This window comes from Ochotona princeps, chromosome 7 (genome assembly GCF_030435755.1).
Source record: "Ochotona princeps isolate mOchPri1 chromosome 7, mOchPri1.hap1, whole genome shotgun sequence".
NCBI lineage: Eukaryota > Metazoa > Chordata > Mammalia > Lagomorpha > Ochotonidae > Ochotona > Ochotona princeps.
This window is the reverse complement of record NC_080838.1, coordinates 57,858,907-57,872,367: the sequence shown is the minus strand read 5'-3', so window position 1 is coordinate 57,872,367 and position 13,461 is coordinate 57,858,907. Positions and strand designations below refer to the sequence as shown.

At 43.6% G+C, this 13,461-nt stretch overlaps 1 protein-coding gene across 4 annotated transcripts in view; it reads left to right on the top strand.

Moving 5' to 3' along the window:
- The first annotated feature begins 106 nt into the window (after positions 1-106).
- Positions 107-13,461, top strand: part of HELQ (helicase, POLQ like) — a 47,773-nt gene continuing 34,418 nt past the window's right edge. For 3 of the 4 annotated variants that reach the window (XM_058667064.1, XM_058667066.1, XM_058667068.1), the window contains exons 1-5: positions 107-463; positions 3,226-3,937; positions 8,583-8,761; positions 9,315-9,515; positions 9,975-10,047. In XM_058667064.1, the coding sequence (XP_058523047.1) occupies positions 278-463; positions 3,226-3,937; positions 8,583-8,761; positions 9,315-9,515; positions 9,975-10,047 (1,351 nt within the window). In that variant the 5' untranslated portion in view covers positions 107-277. Of the gene's footprint in view, positions 464-3,225; positions 3,938-8,582; positions 8,762-9,314; positions 9,516-9,974; positions 10,048-13,461 lie in introns of those variants that run through there. The other variant, XM_058667067.1, reaches the window with a different exon arrangement.

Sequence of the window (13,461 nt, the reverse complement as noted above, 5' to 3'; positions counted from 1 at the left end):
CGCGCAGCACTGTCAGCGTTCTGGCCCCTCCCCGCGCCGCCAGAAAAACGTGACGCTTCTGATTGGACGAGGAGAGGGCGGGCTCTTACGCTCGTCCCTCTGCTTCCGGCCCCAGGGCTCTGGGCCCTAATTTTGGGGTGTTTTCTCCTCGGCTGATGGAGCCTCGGGCGCAGTGTGGCCTTATAGGCATCTGCATCCCTCCTTGCACATTCCGCTGGAGTTTGGCGGCCGGGTCATTAGGAACTAGGAAGTGTCAGGGCTCTTGGCCCCTGTTACGATGGATGAAGATGATTCCCGCATCTGCCGGAGGGTAGCTGTTCGCAAAAGGGTCCGTCCAAGCATTCGTGTCACCCTTACGGATGCTGAGCTCCAGCGGAGCAATGAGGAAGAGGAGGAAGAGAAGGAGGAGGAGGAGGTGGCCGAGTGCCGGAGGCGGAAAACCGTGGGTGTGCAACCGGTCGAGGTACAGGTGTCCACTCAAAATCTCCTCTGTGCATGAAGTGATGACGGGTGATAAGCTTCCGGAGTCCCTGCCGTTTTGCATGCGCGTCACGGCACCAGGTGCCTAAGAACTTGGCGCCTGAGTCTGTGAGCTTCCCAGCTCGCAGTCTTCCCAGCTGCAAGCAGTTGACCGTGAGGGAATGGCCTTCTTTGGCTTCATTCCTCTGGGTCACCGCTGTTAATTGGCTCGTAAGAGATGCCACCAGGTTATCCCAGAGCTACAATTTTTTAAATTTTGTTTTTAATGTTGATTGCTTACTTGAGAGGGCAACAGACCTGTGTGGGCCACCGCCTAGGGTGGGGAGGGTCGAGGTTTGGCGGCAGGTAGGTGGGACAAATGTGTTTTTTTTTTCTCCACTGTCTGCAGCTGGGTAAGGGAAGGGGGCCTGGTGGCTTTTGCTGTCAAACTGCATCAGCACCCAGGGATGGGGGAGAGTCAGTCATTTGATGTCATCTTCGAGACCCCGAAGTAGGGTGGAATGTTCTCAGAGTGTTGCTTGAATGGTTTTGATCATTCTAAGGTGTTGGCAACTTCCTTGCACAAGGGTTGAGAAAAATTTTTTTTCTTCTAAGATTTATTTTATTGGAAAGTCAGATTTATATAGAGAAGAAAAATCGTCTGTCCGCTCATTCACTCCCCAAATAGCTGCAGCTGGAGCCGAGCTGAACCCAAGCAAAGAGCCAGAGCTTCTGGGTCTCTTACGCAGGTGCAGGGTCCCAGTGCTCTGGGCTGTCCTTGACTGCTTTCCCAGGCCACAAGCAGGGAGCTGGAAGAGAAGTGGAGCAGCTGGGATACAAACTGGCATCCATATGGGATCCTGGCACATGCAAGGTGAGGACTTTAGGACTTTAGTTGCTAGGCTATTGCGCCAGGCCCGCAAAAAAAAAAAAAAAAAAATCTTTCTACAGTCTATTGGCAGACCAGGGCTACTTCAATGTATACACAGATGCAGAACTCAGACATATACTTTATACAACCAATAAGTGACATGACAGAGATGTGAGATTTGACTGGGAAATGAACTGCTGCTTGTATTGCACTGATGTATTCCATAGCTAGCTTTTACAACAGTAATCAGCCCTGGGAAGACACAGTTCTGCCAGAACGTTCTGTGTTCTTAATCGTCACTGTGCTGCTGCCTTCAGATTACATCTCAGGTTCTGTATGGTGTGCAGACCCAGGCTCAGTTAAAACTTCCCAGGAACAGAATCTCCTTGGAGTTTCTCTAAGCAGGGATGGAGAACCTTTTTCTACCAGGGGCCACTCGGAGATTAATAATATCCATCATTCGTGGGCCATACACAAATTTGTCAGCTTGTAAAGCAGCCTGCTAGGTAGCAAGCTTAGATGCAGAAATTGGAAGGTGTAGCTCCCTTGCCCTGTGTAATGCAGGCTGCCTACTTGTCAATCAAATGACTCTTTCCCCAGGTGGTCCTCCCCCTCACCTGGGGCTGGGAGGTGGTATCTTACAGCCACTCTCAGACTCTCCAGAAGCTGGGCAACAGGGAGAGACAATGGGGAGGGGTGCCCTTTCTCTCCTTGGATACAAGGGGAAAATAGAAACATCTTTTCTCCCAACTATCTCCTCTCTGACTACTGAATGTGTTTGTGTGATTCCCTCACCTTTTAAATAACCTTGATAAAAAAAAAATTAGCCTGTTGTGGATTTATTGAATTTTGAGTCCCTTCCCTTGGAAGGGCCAAACACAATTATTTTGAATATCTCTTTACATCCCACAGGCTGGAGATTCCCTGCCTGTGTTTTTTTGTTTGTTTTGTTGTTACTGTAGGCCAGATTTTTAGAGACTATAGTCTAGGAGAGGAGCTGTCAGAATCTTGTCGTAAGCTGACATCCCAGTAGGTGTCTTCTTGTCTTGCTGTGGTTTAAGGGTTCAGCACTGGCTTAAGAATTAGAGTCCCCGGGCCTGGTTCAGTAGCCTAGCAGCTAAAAGTCCTCACTTTACATGTGCCAGGATCCCACATGGGTGCCAGTTATAATGCCAGCTGTCCCGCTTCTCATCCAGCTCCCTGCTTGTGGTCTGGGAAAGCAGTCGAGGATGGCCCAGAGCTTTGGGACCCTGCACTCATGTGGGAGACCCAGAGGAGGGTTTGGGCTCCTGGCTTAGGATCGGTGCACCTCTGCCGTTGTGGTCGCTTGGGGAGTGACTCATTTAATGGAAGATCTTCCTCTCTGTCTCTCCTCCTCCCCGTATATCTGACTTTGTGATAAAAATAAATAAATCTTTTTAAAAAATGAATTAGAGTCCTCTAATCACCAAGTAACGGACCTCCATTGTTCATCTGTAGAATGATGACACTTGTGTCTATTCCAGGGTCCAGTTTTTGTCATCACGTGTAATGTTGGCATTCCATATCCAAGTGCTGCTTCTAGTCCTAGCTACTCCACTTCCCATCGAGCTCTCTGCTATTGCATCTTGGAAAGCAGCAGAAGATGGCCTAGTACTTGGCTTGCCACCCCTCACGGGAGACCCAGATGGACTTCTAGGCTCCTGGTTTCTTACTGGTGCAGCCCCTGGCCATTGGGACTATTTGGAGAGTGGACAGGCAGAGGGAAGATCTTTCTGTCACTCTGTCTTTCAGATAAGCAAATCCTAGGATAGCTTACTTCCATATGTGTCTATATATCCCCTACAGTCCTAGGTTGAAGCTTTCGCTGTGAATATAACCAGATCTGCCTATAAGTATTTTTGTTTTCTTCCCAGTATGACAGCGAAGAGGACATGTTTGGTGACTATGATAGCTTTGCTGAAAACTCCCTTTTAGCTCAAGTTGATGACCTGGAACAGAAATACATGCAACTTCCCGAACATACAAAACAGACTACTGACTTTGCCACTGAAGATCTTTCTTCAGAAATAAATGAAAATGAACTCAGCATTCCCACTGTGGGCAGCTTTACTGAATTAAACACAGAAGAGCACACGAAGGAACAGAGTGCACCTGAAGAGGTCCGTGTTGAACATGGGACTGATATTTCATATGATGTGCCTTCCTCACAGGTTTTGTACTTTGAAAATTTACAGAACTCTTCAAATGGGTCAGGGGGTCAGTCTAATAAAGAAAGGGATCTGAACTCATCTTCTTACGGGACTAGGACCGAGCAGTTGGCCCTTGATCACATAGAGCACCCCCAGCGAAATGATGCGTTCTCGCCTAAAGTCAGAACAAGTTCAGATACGAACAGGAGGAGAAGTGTTAGAGATCATCTAAAAAGTGCCATGACTGGAAATGCCAAGGCTCAAACGCCGGTGTTTTCTAGGAGTAAACAGCTGAAAGAGACTCTCCTATCTGAAGAAATGAACGTTGCTAAGAAAGCCATTGAGGCCTCATTGGATGACGTTGGTCCTTTCTATTCATTGCCCAGCAAAGTCAGAGACCTCTATGCTCAGTTCAAAGGAATTGAAAAATTATATGGTAATGCTTTCTGCTGCAATGAAAACTAAGTTTTCCTTTGTTAACCTTCAATTAGTACAAATCAATGGAAACAGGTTTCCGTGGTCATATTTCTCAGCTTGAAAATAAGTCAAAAGACCGGTTGTCTCTGTCTTCCACCTCTAACCTGCGAGTACTGAACTTTTCTGGCCAGCCTGACAGCCACACTTCCCTCTCTGTCCTGCTAGTACTGTCCCACACTCCAACAGTCATGCTCCTCGAACCAGTTATGCTTGCTGTCTGTTTAGTCACCGCAAAAAATGCTCCAACCTATCCCAGTTCTGGGTTCTGTGCTCTTAGGATATAAGACCTAAGCATCTAATGAGAGTTCATATGTTCCTTGCCAGATTGCTCAGTTGAGACTCCTTCCTAAACTTTTTTTTTTTTTTAAAGATTTTATTATTATTGGAAAGCCGGATATACAGAGAGGAGGAGAGACAGAGAGGAAGATCTTCCATCCGATGTTTCACTCCCCAAGTGAGCCGTAACGGGCCGGTACGTGCCAATCCGATGCCGGGACCAGGAACCTCTTCCGGGTCCCCCACGCGGGTGCAGTGTCCCAAAGCTTTGGGCCATCCTTGACTGCTTTCCCAGGCCACAAGCAGGGAGCCGGATGGGAAGTGGAGCTGCCGGGACTAGAACCGGCGCCCATATGGGATCCCGGGGCTTTCAAGGCGAGGACTTTAGCCGCTAGGCCACGCCGCCGGGCCCCCCTAAACTTTTTTTTAAAGATTTATTTTATTTTTATTAGAAAGTCAGATATACAGAGAGGAGGAGAGACAGAGAGGAAAATCTTCCTTTTGATGGTTCACTCTCCAAGCGGCTGCAACAGCCGGAGCTGAACTGATCCAAAACCTGGAGTGGGTGCAGGGCCCCAAGACTTTGGGCCATCCTTGACTGCCTTCCCAGGCTACAAGCAGGGAGCTTGATGAGAAATGGGACTGCTGCGAATAGAACTGGCACCCGTATGGGATCCTGGTGCGTCTAAGGTGAGGACTTTAGCCCCTAGGCTACCATGCTGGGCCCTTTCCTGAACTTCTTGACCCTCCATTCCATTATTCTTCTGGTTGTTTAGCTGTTCCACACTTTCCTTAACTGGTGTTTCTATGGTTGGCTTTGTCTTTCTACCAAAATGTTGTTGAAGTCTTTAGAACACACATACCTTGAGTGAAGTCAGAGATAGTATTACTTGGTACAACATCTTTGGTTAAGTGTTTGACACAATGCTTAAGATGCTCTTGAGGTACCAACATCCCTTATGTTAGCACCTGGGTTCAAGTCCCGGCTGCACTTCCAATTCACTTCTCTGCATCCCGGGAAAGTAACAAGTAGTGGCTTGGTTACCTGCCGCTCACATGGGACATCTGGATGGAGTTCCTGGTTTCTGGCTTCAGCCTAGCCCAGGCGTGGCTACTGTAGGCACTCAAGGTGTGAGCCACTGGATGGAAGATGTCTTTGCCTTTCAAGTTTAAAGTAAATTAAACATCCCTAAAGAAGCTGTAGTTAAGGTGGAAGTGCAGTGCTCATTTTGGCAGCACATACACTAAAGTTGGAAAAATTAAGTGCAAGGGGATAGTAGTAATATCAATGTTACAATGTTTTTGGGAAATCTTGGAATCTTGTTTAAAGGAGAGTACTTCAAAAAGTTGGTAGAAAATACATCTTATGGGGAAAAAAACATGGATTTCAAAAATTTTTTTAGTACCAGACTGAATTTGTCTTGATTCCATTTTTCGTGAATGTTCTGAATTATTCGCATATTTCAAATATATCTAATTAAGAGATAGAGAGGTCTCCTATCTGCTGGTTCACTCCCGAGAGGCCCACAGCCACCTGATAGTAGCTGTAGTCTGAAGCCAGGAACTCTATGCAAATCTACATAGATGATGGACTCAATTACTTGGGCCTCCCTACGGCTTCCCAGAATCTGCATTAGCTGTCAGGAGCCTGTGACAGGTGTCACAGAGGACCCAGGCTTCTCAGGTTAAAGAAGCTGAACTACAGGAATCAATAATACCAGAGACAATCCAATAAATTCTGAATTGTAAGATTCGTGGTTTCATCTCTAATGGTATTTATTGCCCTTGAAGTAGATGTGAGCTTTCTTCTGTCTACCTTTCTTTTGTGCCTTTTTTTCTGGCGTTTAATCTGCATCTCCTGCCAGAATGGACACCTGAGAACAGGGCTGTCATTCCTCTTTTTCTGCTGTAGCTAACACTGCCTGGTATGCCCTCAACTGCTGGAGGCTGTTAGCCTCCTTGTGAAATCTGGCTCTGTCATTTAGCTTTGCCACTCTCAACTCAGATTTCTCATCTGTGAAAAATAGAAAGTAATTGTCTTGCAAATTGCTTTCTTTGTGTAGGACATGCCGAATTAGATATGGGTAGTTAACTGCTGATAATTACATCCAGCAGTTTCAAAATAAGGACTAGTAAATAACTGCTTTTCAGTTCCCTTTTTACTTGCCAATCGGTTTACTAACAGGAACCACTTAGAACAGGAGTATTTGTGGTGCTTTTGCTTGTGCTAAAACCATGGTTCTCCAAGTGTGACTACTGGACTGCAACACTGGCACCCCATGGCAACAGTGCAGCCCTGGGGTGTCAGGACCTGGCAGGTGGGACCTGGCTCCTGTTTTAACCTCCAGGAGATTTCTCGTGGACCCACTCGTTTTTGAATCACTGAGCTAAAAAGCCTCAATCTTACACTGTGACCAGTATCTTTTTATCATAGAATTGCATGTGTAATGTGTTTCCTGTAAGTGTTGAGGACTAAGTTAACATAGTTTTTCCTTTAAGATAAGTGAGATTCCTACATATTGTTTTGATCATCTTATATTTAAAACATCTGAGTTGGAGAAAATGTAGAGATGATTAATTTGGTATAAACATGCAATTGATAACTAAAGGGTGGTGCCAGCCTGGTGTATTTTTAAAATAAGTAGCTATTAAGGATTTTAATTTAGTTTTAAAAGGAAAATTGGTCATTTGTACATATTTGAGAATCACCAAAAGCACATTAATCTTGTAACTGTCATTCAGACATAATTATTTTTAGTATCTTCAGAATACATCTTGCTAGTTATTTTTTAGATTTTGATGACAATATATTCAAACCTAATTTTTCTGCCTATAATGTTTCTAGTATTTGTACACATTTGGGTTTATGCTATGTAACCCACATTTATTATGTTTTTACTTAATTATATATTGGATTTAATCCATCTTTCTCATTTGTAAGTTGTAAAAAATTACATTGTCTGATTGTATAGTAATTCACCTACCTTCCCATTGGTCGTGTTGCTTTGCTGCCTGTAGATAATGCTGAGATGCATAGCTGCACAGAATCCTTTTATGGCTTTACCTAGAGTCCTCTAGGGGTAGAGTTCTAGCAGTAATACTCTAGCTAGGTCAAAGGTAAGGGGCAGTTTCATTATTTGTTACTGCTGGATTTCTTTCTAGGAAGACTGCAGCCATTTATGATCTGGGGAAAATACTAATTTCTTCCCTTTCTAGTCGATTCTGGATGTTACATGTGTGAGGGACTTTTTCGTTGGTTGTGTTTTGGTATTTATTTGTCTTACCATTTACATATTTATTGTCACTTGGATTTCTCCATGCTTTAAATGTTGTATTTTTGCTGCTTTTCTAGAGGTAAAACAATGGTGCATGTTCCGGAGACTTTTACCAATTTGCATTGTCAGAATTTCCCACAGAGTAGCTGTACTAGCTTTCACGTCTTATCCCCGGATTGATCTGTTTTCATGAATCCCAACTTGCTAAATTGTAGGAGCTCCAGGTGTGCTACCAAATAATCCTGGTCTTTTTAAACAGTCATACTAAGTTGCAGTGGCATTGAGCCATGCAAGATTCAGATCCCCATGAGAACTCACCGAAGGTTTTAGTTTGTATAAAACCTCGTAGATATTTCTTTCACTCTGTTAGATTTGCTTATTTTTAATTCAGTGTGACAAGGAGAGACAGGATAGTAGTCTTCCACTTACTTGTGTGTGCCCCACGTGGTCACAGCAGCTGTGTGTGGGCCATGCCGAATCCAGGAGCCAGGAATCCCATCTGGGTCTCACACGTGAGTGTTGGGGTAAGTCGATGGGTCATCTATGTTTTTTTCCAGGCATATTGACAGGAAGCTGGATTGGAAGCAGAGAAGCTAGGACTCAACTCTGCATTCCCATGGGTTGGATATGGGGTGCTAGTGTTGACAGCAGGGGCTTAACCTGCTGTACCACAATGCTGCCTCCACCCCTTTCCTGTACATTCAGAGGAATGAGGAAGGGAAACAAGCATAATCCCTGCACAGTATCAGAGAGAAGGCGGAATTGACAGAGGTTCTCGTGCTGTCCTTTCGCCCCTGGTCCCCAGGCTGTTCCTGCTGTGCTGAAGCCTCAGACATAAATGTGCACAGGTGAGTGGGTGCCCTGCTTGCCCTGCCGGCTGGACATCTGCTGGACTCACTGGCTGTGTACATCTGGGACCTTTTGCCATTCGGCATAGATAATTATGTTCATCTATATGAAAGATTGCTTCACGAGAAAGGATATGATTGGAAAGCTTGAGATTGAGCCTGTGGAAGAAGATAATTCTTCCTCTTTTTTTTTTAAATTCCGTAGAATGGCAACATACTTGCTTAACACTGAATTCTGTGCAAGAGAGAAAAAATTTAATATACTCGTTGCCAACAAGTGGTGGAAAAACCCTGGTGGCCGAGATTCTAATGCTGCAAGAACTGCTCTGCAGGCGGAACGATGTTTTAATGATCCTCCCCTATGTGGCAATTGTCCAAGAAAAGGTGAGAGTGGTTTTTCAAAACAAATGTTACTTGTTAAAATTATTTTAGCATTAAGAGCTAAAAGCTAGTATCTACATAACTTGTTGAATGAGAAGTGCCTCTTGGTAGAGATTTCATCTTTTTAGGATATATAAAATCAATGTATAGTATTTACATTGAAATACTTTTGAAATGGTAATTATACTTTGTCAGAAAGTTTTCTAATCTGATGGATTAAACTCCATTTTAAATGTATTATTACTACTTAACCTGCTTCTTCAAGCAGAACTAACCAATTATCAAAGTTAGTCAGTTGTACCTTTTTGATATCAGAGGAGATAGCTATAATTCATTTCCACATTTATTATGCAGCTTAGAAGTTGCATTTGATTGACCAGCAATTAGCTGTACAGCTTTTCTCAGTATGTCTCATCTGTGACCTTGTTTCCATCAAGTGGTATTAAATACTACTTGAGTGTTTGGGGTTTTTTTTTTAGCATGTAAATCCCTGTGAGCCTTAGTAGTTAAGTTCTTATTCATGTGTGATTTTTGTTAATTTTAATTCACATTCTAGATAACAGGCCTTTCAAGTTTTGGTATAGAACTTGGTTTCTTTGTTGAAGAATATGCTGGAAGCAAAGGAAGGTTTCCTCCAATTAAAAGAAGGGAGAAGAAATCGCTCTATGTTGCCACTATCGAAAAGGCACACAGCCTGGTGAACTCCCTGATTGAAACCGGGAGAATTAGCAGTCTGGGGCTGGTGGTTGTTGATGAGGTTGGTCACTGTTTGGCAATTGTCAATGTTTTCATTATGCTAACACTGTGTATCATTCTGATCATGATGTAGAACTGCTTAGGACCTCATGAGAAAAAAAAAAGCACTTCACTTAACATACAAATGACATAGGGAAGCCACTTTGTGCTGAATAATCCTAAATTTGATCTTAGTATCGAATGTTTTTTGAAATGTGAATGCATGTGTGTTTAAACAAATTATAATAGTACTACTTAATGTATCCCTGATATGTCAAGGCATTGCCTCCCTAAAAATTCATTAAACTGAAACTACTACTGGGATAATGTATGTATATTACAGTTATATTAAAGATGTTGAAGCATTACAAATCAGGGATTACCTATACAACTCATGCAAATGACCTGCATGTTTCAGGTGGTCACTAGTTGAAGATTTACTTCTCTGCCCTCCCCTCCTTTTTTTTTTTTCATCTCAAAGCTGCACATGATTGGTGAAGGAAGCCGTGGGGCTACATTGGAAATGACCCTAGCAAAAATCCTCTACACTAGCAGTAAGTATTTTTTTTTAATGAGGTCATTGATTGATTTTCAATCAAGATACTTCTAAAATAATTTTGTCTCTATAGATAGTTGCTGAAACTTTCTGCCTTAGTTCTATAATTTCCAAGATAAGCTTACATGTGTATTTGTTAGGATGAGTAGATGAGTAGCATTAAGAAAAGAAATGAAACTAGCCTGAGGAAGTCGCCGCTGTGCTCTATTAGTAGCTGTTGGCACCCAGTCACCTCACTCACCCTGTTTCCATAAACCTGAGCCAGCAGTGGTTCCGACCTGATGCGAAGGTTGTGAGGCCCCTGAGTCAAGAGGTGCAGTTAGCAGTGCCTCCCACACCACACTCCCGGAGGCCTGCTGCCGCCTCATTACTGCTACCGCCTCATTACTGCTACCATCCTTAAAATTACCCACCTGCCAATAAGCAGTGGGTTTAAGTAGTCACTTTGGGGAGTCGTTTTGCAACATCAAATAATCTTTTGATATACATGAAATATTCTAAATGTCATCTCTGTCATTGATGTAGTCTCATAATTTATTAAGTATTTATGTAAATGTTAAGTATTATGTAATATTAAGTATTTATTTATGTAAATAGATACTTAACATCAATCTTGATAAGTATGTTTTAAATTTTGGCAGCAGTGGCATCCAGGCAGGTTATGGCATTCTGTAATCATTCATTCAGAAAATATTTATTGAGCCTACCATGGGCCTGGTACTATTTTTAAGTGCTGAACACATAGAAGTAAATAAAAGTCTTGGTCTTTATTTAGCAAGCTTTTAGTGATAATGAACAAAGAATCAGATAAACAAGATAAGTGGTAATAATTTAATGGAACATTTCAAAAATTAAAATGAAAGGTTTTTAAAGATATGCTTATTTATTTGAAAGATGGGCAGAGAAAGAGAGGGAGAGAGGGCTTCCACCCCCTGAGTCCCTCTCCCAAGTGCCCACACACCCAGGACTGGGCCAGGCTGAAATTAGAAGGCAGGAATTCCATCCTGGAAAGTTTCCCAATAGCTGTTATGGGACCAGATGCTTGGGCCATCAGTTTGTTGCCTTGCTTGTTGTGTTAGCAGAGAGCTGAACTCTCTTCTCTTTCTGGCTTCCCCCTTTTCCTCCCCCCCTGCTCTCCCACCACCCCATCCTGTTCCTGCCCAGCAAAAATAAATAAATAAATAAATAAAAATGAATCTAGCAGAGAGCTGAATCAGAAAAGGAGCTGTTGCAAACTCAGTCTGATGTTTCCATATGGGATGCAAGTGTTACCTTTTTTATTTTTTTATTTTTATTTTTTTCTCTATAAGGTTTTTTTTTTTTTTTTTAAGTTTTATGGTACAATTCCATAGGGTCTGGAATTTCCACTCTGCCCCATATTCCCACCCCCTGCGTTATCTTTTTAAAATTTTGTTTTTAATATTGTTTACTTAATTGAGAGGGACACACACCCATGTGGGCCTCCAGTTTGGGTGGGGAGAGTCAGGTGTGGAGAAAGGTAAGTGGGACAAATGTTCCACTTCTTTTTTCTCCTGTGTCCCTATGGGAGGAGAGGGAGGAGGGCTCTGCTTGCTGTCAACTATGTCAGCACCCAGGATGGAGGATGGTCCTTTGATGGCATCTTAGAGAGACCCGGATGTGGGAAAGAGTGTTCCAAGAATGTTGTTACTTGATTGAGTCTGATAGTTCTGAGACATCATTGGCCTCTTTGCTCCAGGGTTGAGAAAGTATTCCCAAGGTCTATTGGCTGACCAAGGGCACCTTAGTGCATCTAAACTCAGGAACATGCTGCAAAGCTGGGCCAGGAGAATTGTCCAATCTGTTCTGTTTTTTATTCTTTCATGAAGCAGTTGATGTCTCCTGCTGGCTTAGATGAAGTAGCCGTAATGTCCCCTGTGTGCAGCTGGGCATGCTGCCCTCTGTATGGGCATCAGCAACTGAGGAGGTCCAGCCCCTATACATGCACTCCAAGGTCGGACCAAACGTCCTGTGCTTTTCCCTTTGGTAAGTCTGAGTCTAGCAGTCTAGTTAGGGAGTCCCCAGGGGACTTTGCCTGAGGTAACTTCTGACTTAACTCTTGTGTCCACCAGGCAGTGCAGGGTTAGGCTCAGTCTGCCACCTGCACCAGCCAACATACATACTGGTGGATGCAGCTGCCTGGTCAGTTCCATCCCGGACCAATATCTCACACAAGCTGGCAGGTGCTATGACCCAGCCAGCCTGCCACAGATCTTATCCTCAGGCATACCAGCAGGCACCATGACCTAATCGAGGTGGCCCCCAGTAATCCCCACCCCAGCCTGCCCCCAGTCCCGGTGTTTGTGTGTGCCAGCCTCTGCAGTCACTATCTTAACCTGAGTGGCTTAAAGGAGAAGTAGAGCTGAAAGCATAGGAAGAGAGTAGAATCTTCATCTCTCTCTCTCTCTCTCTTTTTTTTTTTTTGATATTTGATTATTTATCATTCTTGTGTCCTTGCAGCACTGGCCTTGATTCTCTGGGTTTCCCTGCTGTGTATTGGGAAGTGTACCTTAGCATAGATAGTGTAGCATAATGAGTGAGGAAGAGTCCTGTAGCTGTGGTCTTCACCCACCTCTACTGTATACATGACCTTCAGCAAATTGTGCCTCTTTCCTTATTCATAATACATCATACGTAGGTGACAGAAATAGAACCTTCCCCACTGAATTGCTGCAAAGGTGGCAGGAGTTGGTATTTATAAAGCATTTGCATAGTGCCTGCATAATAGACATATGTCTGTCACCCACACCTCACATTTAACAGATATTTGAATAAAATCCACCTTGTTAGTTTCTGTTCCTAATTATTTTGCAGCAGCCTTTCCTTCTCAGTTTAGTCTTCAAGTATGTTTGTGTTCACAGAGATTCACTTGAAGCGCTTCCCTTTTGCTGAAGTTCCTAATTCTCACCCACACTCATGACAAGTGATCCTGTGTGCTGATGGCTCCCGGTTTGTACTCCTGCACCTATGCTTGTTGTTCATAGCTTTCTCCTGAGTGATATCAGCTGTCACCTGGACACTGATACCTGAATATCCTGTAATGAGCCACACCTAACTGGAGATTGATCCAAGCTAGTTGATTGGTGTTTGGTTTGATAGTTGTGTCTGCAACAAGTAGCTGTGGTTACTGCCCAGGAAGTCATAAGCTTCGTTCCACCTTTATTTTTTTTCTTTATTTCCTTCTTCTTATTATTTTATAAACATTTATTTTTATTGGAAAAGCAGATCAGATTTACAGAGAGGAGACAGTGAGAAAGAGAAAGATCTTCATCTCCTGGTACATTCCCCAATTCGCCACAATGGCCAGAGCTGAGCCAATCTGAGGCCGGGAGCCAGGAGCTTCTTCCAGGTCTCCCACATGGGTGTACGGTCCCAAGGCTCTGTGCCATCCTCT